At 60.0% G+C, this 7291-nt stretch overlaps 1 protein-coding gene across 3 annotated transcripts; it reads right to left on the bottom strand.

Moving 5' to 3' along the window:
* Positions 1-254: 254 nt before the first annotated feature.
* TMEM18 (transmembrane protein 18) lies at positions 255-6865 on the bottom strand. Of its 3 annotated transcripts, none has more exons than XM_049652617.1 (5): positions 6701-6865; positions 4912-5032; positions 3245-3299; positions 625-718; positions 255-535 (listed from the first exon to the last, which is right to left on the bottom strand). In XM_049652617.1, the coding sequence occupies exons 1-5, from the start codon at positions 6734-6736 to the stop codon at positions 446-448; spliced, it is 396 nt and encodes a 131-aa protein (XP_049508574.1). In that variant the 5' UTR covers positions 6737-6865; the 3' UTR covers positions 255-445. The 3 variants fall into 3 exon arrangements, with proteins under 3 accessions (XP_049508574.1, XP_049508572.1, XP_049508573.1); XM_049652615.1 differs by lacking the exon at positions 6701-6865 and adding an exon at positions 6107-6236; XM_049652616.1 differs by lacking the exon at positions 6701-6865 and adding an exon at positions 6107-6236 and having other exon boundaries at positions 4912-5029.
* Positions 6866-7291: the final 426 nt, after the last annotated feature.

Genomic DNA, 7291 nt, shown 5'->3' with positions numbered 1-7291 from the left:
CACATCCCCTCCACGGAGAACCAGCTGGGCCGCAGCCTGGGAAGCAGCGCATGCAGGGGGTGATGGTGCCGTTGCACGGACAGCACCGTTTATCATCTGCTTCAAAGTGTGTACGTTGCTTCAACGCTTTACAATGAATACTAACCGTACAGGTGACAACTCGGCGAACTATGCACAGACACTACTGATTTACACACTTTAACAGTAAGACGCCGACATCCTGGGTTGATCCAGGGCTAACCAACACCCAGATGGAACAGGAGACTAGTGTTTATTTTAAAAACCAGTTTTAAAGTGTGTCCTACAACACGGATGTCACGATAAAAGAACCCTCTGCACAAACGTGAGTGGCCGAGTAAGGACGCCTCCGATGCGCACTTTAACTCTTGACACAACAACAGAGGAAAACAACGTCCATAAGAAAACCAACACAACTGTTCCAGTGTTACTCTTCTTTTCTCTTCCTTCCTCTTCTCTTCTCCTGTAACGTTTTCAGGTCAGTCATTACATTCAAAGTCTTTCGGACCCACATAATCTAAAAACAATGATTTTGAGACACGTTTAGAATTGGAAAACACACATCCATCAACAACACTATAACTCAGAAAGCTGTAACACACATACCACGATGATCATGGCATTGAGCAGCAGCGGTGCTGAAAACACTAGAGAAATGAACATCCCCCGTGAATCGAAATACTGGTATTTTGAAAATGACCTGTTTCAGGAAGAAATTAAAAGTTACTTGGTATAATGGAACAACGTCCTTAGCGATATTCCCTAACGTAAGGCTCCTGGAGAGCCTCTTACGTCGACTAAGGCTCCACCGCCTGCCCCACAACCGAACCCACCCTCAGCCCTTCCCAGCTCGCTCCTACTGGGCCCCATCAGGGAACGTGCAGCGGGCCCGTGGCGAAGAAGGCAGGAGCCCCAGGGCCTGGGGAAGAGGGCGGTGGGGGCAACAGCAATCAACCCTCGGATTTGCCGGGCAAAGTAAACGCTTGTGCGCTCTGGTTAACGGCGAGTTTGACGTCACCTGGGACGTGCTGTGCCTTCTGTGGGCCAGAAGGCGTCACGGGCTGCACGCGCTCCAGAGCTACTCTGAGACGGTGCCAGCCGGCTCAAACTCTCACCAGCTCAAACTCTCTGCTCAAACTCTCACCAGCAGGCTGGGTCCCTCAAGCTGCCCCCAGGCAGAGACTGGTTGTATCCTGGGGCTCGTCTGCGGCCACCAGTGATATGCAGGACGACCGTTTATAAAGCACCTAACAACCTGTTAGCTCAGTGAGTCACCAAGGAGCCAGCCAGCAGCCCTGGCGTCACAGCTGAGAACAGGGGAGGCAGAGCTTAGAGCTTACACTGTAAGCTTAGAGCTTACATTTTTCCGGAGAAAAATGAAGCCAAGGAGCATGGAGTTGCACGTGGGCTGCAGGAAGGCTCCCGACACTCCAGCAGGGACCCGGGGGAGCCACCAGGGCCCAGCCGTGGCCAGCCTGTGGCCGTGGCTGCCGTGGCTGTGCCGAGGCTGTGCCGAGGCCTAGGTCGAGGAGGGGCTGGCGCCTGGGGAAGCAGGCCACCGCTCGGGAGGCGTGGGGGCGGGCGCCGGAGGTGAGGGACAGAGCCGCGCTCGTGGTTTGTTTCCAAGGTCAAGGACCTCGGGAGGAATCTGCGTGGCGAGTGAGGTCTCTGGCCAAAGTCACTGGGAGGAGAAGCGCCAGTACAGAGTGGAGCACCGTGCCTGGGGTCAGCTCTGGATGGGGGCCGAGTGTGAAGCGCTGCTCTCCTGATGGTCATCAGACCTCCAGCGGCTGGGGCGGCTGCCCTCGCACAGGAGGAAGGCAGAGAGCGGAAGGAGGGACGTCCTGAGAGAGGAGACTGGCAGCCTGGCGTCCTGGAAACCCGCGAGCAGGTGGTTCAGGGGGAGGGAGGCTGAGGTCAAGTAACCCGCGGACTGGCGGTGGGCCAGGCCCCATGCGCCCCACCCTGTCATGAACAACAGCGTTTCCACTACAAGGTGGGGAGCGGGCCCAAGGGGACAGTGACCATCTTCCAAGTCTCATCGTGAAGGGTCCAGACGGGGGAGGCCCAAGGGGCCCTGTTTTACATTGAAAAGTGGGGATTTTCTCAGTACGTCTGGCTGAGGAGATGGGTTCAGAGGGCAGCCAGGAGCAGGTGCTGGGGCCACAGCCATTCCCTGAAGGCACAGCTTCTTCCAGGTCCTCAGGACCTGACGAGCAAGGACGTGTGTGGGCTGGAAAGACAGCAGGTGTAACGCAGGTGGGATGGAACGTGCACGGTCACCTAGGGTGGCTTTCCACAACCTCCTGGAAAGCGCCAAATGGCACACATTCATGCTTCCCGGGCCAAGAGGCAAGGTCTTCAACCCCTTTTTGCTGAGAGTCTAGTAGTTTTTCTTTTTTTTCTTTCGCATTGAAGAAATGTAAATGTTTTAGCACTTAGAAAAGCAAGACCATTTTTAGCTCACAGGCCACGTAAAACCAGTGGGCCAGATACGGCCTGTGGACCGTTGTTTGAAAGCCACATCTAGACACACGTGTGAGGGTCCCAGATGAAGGCCCTCGGTCTGCACAGCTGTGTCTCACTCACACGTGTGGGTGCCGGTGCTGAGCTGCACCCAGACACAGGGCCTGACACTCAGGCAGGATGATGTGAGAGCCGGAAACGGGGGAGGAGGACAAGCAGAGGGCAGTGACGGCTGGTGATGCCCCGCGGGTCTCCACACCCCGAGGCTGGCTCGTGGAGAGGGAGGAGGTGGGGCTCCAGGGAGGCCGCAGGCAAGGGGGTGGAGCTGCGATCACCGGAGGGCGGCCGGGGGTTTATGCCAGGAGGACATCCCGAGGCCTCGAGAGGACACGGCAGGTCCAGGGAGGGCAGAGAGGTCTCAGAGCACATCACCCACGGCCCTGACCACGCATGGACCGAATTCTCTCTAAAATGCCACTTTCTCTACTCTGCAAATAGAGCTACCTCAAACAGCCCCTTGAACTGTCGCCCGCTGTCATGAACCGTATCAACCAATCTTCAAATCCTAAACTGTCTGATAAGCCGTTCCTCTGACCTAAACCTGTCGGAGCAGAAGCACCTGGGCCCCCGGGGCCTTCAGCGACTCGTTTTCTCTTGCGGCTCCCGGAGTCTCGTGGTCGGCGTGCAATGCTCCCACTGCACAGACCGCTCTGGAGTGCCACTCCCCAGTACGGTCAACACGCACAGGGTGTCGGCCTACCTCCAGTTCATCGCTGCTACTTCGTTGATGTACTCGGCACAATAAACTAGAATCACTGGAAGAGAGAGAAACCACGTGTCAGGATCTGGATGACGATGGATCACCCCTCTTTACAGAACTAAACATGCTGTTGGCAATGGTATATTTAACATAAATGTAAGAGAACAGCAAGAATTTGACGAGAGATGGACTTCCTATTTTAGAGACAGTGTGAGGCAAGACCGTAACGCTTGCACACTACAGGTAGGACGCCTCCCCTTGACGGAAACACGGGAAGGTCTCAGTGCAGAGCCGCTGAGCCGTGCAGAGGCCGGAAGCAGGTCTGCCCCTGCAAACCACGTGCGCACACGTGTGCCTGCGCCCGCGCTCCGACACGACCCGGTCACAGTGACCCAGTCACAGAACGCCCAGAGCTGCGAGACCAGGTGCCTTCCACCGTCACACTGCCACCCCGCGGGGACACACGGGACAGCCGGCTAGAGACAGGCCCAGAGGTTCTGGCGGCCGCAGCAGGAATCCCGATGCCCCCCGAGCCTACCTGAGTAGAGACCGCGACCCTCCCGGAGCCCGGGACGCAGAAGCACGCGGCTATTCAACCCCGGATCCGGAGCTCGCTCAGCACCGCGTGCTGCCACCGTTCCTGCGTGAAAACTACACGGCGGGACGCGGCAAACCGCAAAGTCTGATGCTTTCAGTTCTCAGGTAAATTAAAATGGGAAAAACCTTCCCGTCCTTGACCCAAGTCACAAAACGGAAGACACCATGGCTTTAGAACCTCTGGACTCCTCCCTCCGGATTGGACCCAACGAGGCACATCAAGAAAGCCAAGGGAAAAGGAGAAAAGCGGGGGAAAGGCTGAGACACGGAAGGCGGCGGAATGACGCCATCTCTGCCAGCTGACCGGGTAATGAACCTCGGCGGTGCCACCCAGGGGCTGAGTGACTTGGGGGGCAGGGAGCCCCTCCGTGTCTCACTTTTAAAAATGCGGCAAATAATACCGCCCCGAATAAAATCAATCTGTGCGGGTCTGAGAGTCAAAGGAATCACCGAAGATGTACACACACGTAGAACACTGTCTGTCTGTTGCCCCCACGTGTGCAAAGTCCTCCCCTCTTCACCCTCAAAAATAAGAAACCCAACACAGTTCTTGAGTTGCCAAGTTTTCCTCGCATGTCCGCTCACGTGATCAGGCCGGCGACTTTCTCCGAGGGACCCGCCCCAGGGCCCATGCACAAGCTGTCCTCGCCGCAGGGAGTTCACTGGGGCCCTCGCGCCGCACCCCTGCTGCGTGGCTCCCTCCTGCAGGCCCTGCACACCCCGGTCTACGCGCTGCCCCCGCACCTCGCACGAGGCCCCGTCCCGGAGCTCCGCTGGTTTGCTGCCTCGTCTGGATCACGGGCGGCAGCAACACACCTCCGTCCGAAACTGCGTCGCGGAGCCGGTGCTGCCCACCACCTCGTGCGGGCCCAGAGGCGCACACGCCCGTGACAGCACGTGACGGCAGGAAGCAGGGCCTCCGCTCATCCCTTGCGCTGCAGGACGACTTCTGCGACGCCAACGCACCGCTTCCCTCTCTCCCTAGGACGCTCTCTTACTGACACGTCCCACCCTGCACCTGGTCACGTCACACGGCAATCTGGGTCACAGAATTCGTGCATTCTACTCACCTAAGCAGAGGAAATGCCCGACCTGTAGTTTATACCTCTGGGCTGAGAGACACGTGAGCAGCAGACACAGCACGTGGAAGACGGCCAGCCCCATGAGCCACGGCTCCGCCCAGTCCGTCTGCTGCAAGACACATCGCTAGAAACTCATCACCGTCAACTCACGTGGGGGCCAGGCGTCGCGTCTCCTGGGTCAGGGAGGCCAGCGGTCCCTCACTGCCAGCGCTCCTGGGGCTGCTGGCCGGGGCGTCCAGGGCCCTTCCCCCACAGGCCTCCCAGAAGCAGGTGTTGGGGAAGGAAGGGGAAGGAAGGGGAGGAGGGAGACGGGAATCGACTGCACTGCAGCCACCCGCAGACATTAAAGAGAAATGTCACTGCTTTAATGTCTGAGCACGCAGAACTGGGGCACCACGGATTTCCCCTTCTGTGGCCTGAATAAAATCATGTTTTAAGGCTTCTAAGGATCATCGTCCCATGACAAGCAAGAACAGAGTTCCTGAGACCAGCACTCAAGGCCTTGGGAAATCTGAGCCATCCCAATTTGCTAGATTTCCTCCGACCTTTCTGCCAGGCCGCCAAATAGCACTGACATGTCGGGTCTCCTCAACCGGAGGGTGGGCATGTCTGCACCCTCAGATGCTCGTATCCCCCCCCCCCAACCATGCTCGGATTTACCCTTCGTCTAGATCTCCCCTGCAAGCTCACCCCCAAGCCCTGCCCTTAGCCCCGCCCTCAGCAAACCAGGCCGGGAACTGCATCAGGCCACTGCAGAGCCCTCAAGACTAAGTGTCCCCTGCCGCTTCTGCACGCCCCGAAGGGTAAACTGCCCACAAGCTACCCGTCCCCATCAATGTGCGGAGGGGGCAAAGGGAAGGGAGCGAGGGGGGGCGTCCAGAACAGCGCACGAGCAGCACCTGGAGCTCCCACTGCGCTGGGGGAGCGGTCCCCCCACCACCTCTACCCGCGGTGTTTCCACACCTGGGGCCCAGGGCCGCCCAAGAGTCCCCGCCAGGTCCGCCCCGAAACGTCCCGCCCACCACCAGGCCCCGCCCAGGATCGGTCCGCCCACCACCAGGCCCCGCCCCGCCCCATCCGGTGTCGTCGGCGTCCGTGGCGGATGCGAACAAACCCGGACCCCCCCCCCCCCCCCCCGCCAAAACCATCACCCAAGCTGGCGACCAAAAAGGCAGCGAGTTACCGTGATCACGGCGGGAATGCTGACGGGGAAAGAGCTGACCGAGAAGGCGGACGGCATCGTCCCCGGAAAGGCCCACCCTCACCACCACCGTCTCCCGTCCCCACCCCAGTCGGTTACCACAGGGAACGCCTCCGGCGTCCCCTCTCGCGGGATTTCCACTTGTCGCGAAATCTGCTCGGACCCAGCTATCTCGCGATATCTCCCGTGCCCGGTGCCAGGTTCACATCTCGCGGTTTTCTATGGCTTTAAAGCTAATGTTGAAATTGTAACTAGGTTCCCAGAGTGTTTTCCCAAGAGGGGCGAGAGGGGACGAGAGCGTCTTTAGTTCTCAGACCTTCAACCCAGTGGCGCTCTCGAGAACCGGGGGGCGAGTGGGCGTCTCTGCCTGCTTCCGACGCCGGCCCCGAGGGACCGAGGGGGGAGTATCCGCGCTTCCGGGGGACCGAGGGGGAAGGTGTCCGGGGGACCGAGGGGGGGGGGCAGTGCCCGCGCTCCCGGGGGACCATGGGGACGGTGTCAGCGCTCCCGGGGGACCGAGGGGAGAGTATCCGCGCTTCCGGGGAACCGAGGGGACAGGGTCTGGGAGGGACCCACGTTTTCTGGCAGATAACCTTGTGCGTGCGCACACATCACCTGGGCCCATATGTACGTGGGGTCTGAGTACACCTGGGGGTGCCGAACGTTCCACCTTTCTAACAAGCCGGGTGAGGGGGATGCTGCCTGTGGGCGACCGCAGTTGAGAAGGCCCTGGGGACGCCCTGCCTACCCTCCGCTTACAGGTGCATTCGGGTCGCTGTTCGTTAACCGGGGCGTCCAGAGCCCTGCGCCTCAGGGACGGACTTGGGACCCGCGGTTAATAGGTGAGCGCGGGCGGGCACGCGGTAGCAGGAGCGGGTGAGGCAGGGTGTGTGTGCGGCCGCCCGCGGACCTACCCGGAAGGCGACCGTGTGCCCGCAGGGCCGGGACTGCCACGTGCGGAGACAGCGCCCGCCGTCTGGGTGGAGTGGAGCGAGGACGCGCAGTGCGCAGGGGCCCCGCCTCTGGAGCTCGTGCGGGAGCAAGGAGGCGCCAAAGGAGGCGAGGAGATGGCTTCCCGGCAGGTGCATTCCTGAGCGGCGGAATCAAACCGACACTGAACCCAGAGGGCCGCGCTCCGGTTTAAGCCGGGCTGCTGCAGCGTCCGAA

Source organism: Panthera uncia (genome assembly GCF_023721935.1).
Source record: "Panthera uncia isolate 11264 chromosome A3 unlocalized genomic scaffold, Puncia_PCG_1.0 HiC_scaffold_12, whole genome shotgun sequence".
NCBI classification, from domain to species: domain Eukaryota; kingdom Metazoa; phylum Chordata; class Mammalia; order Carnivora; family Felidae; genus Panthera; species Panthera uncia.
Note: the sequence above shows the minus strand (reverse complement) of the source record. Positions and strands in the feature narration are given on the sequence as shown.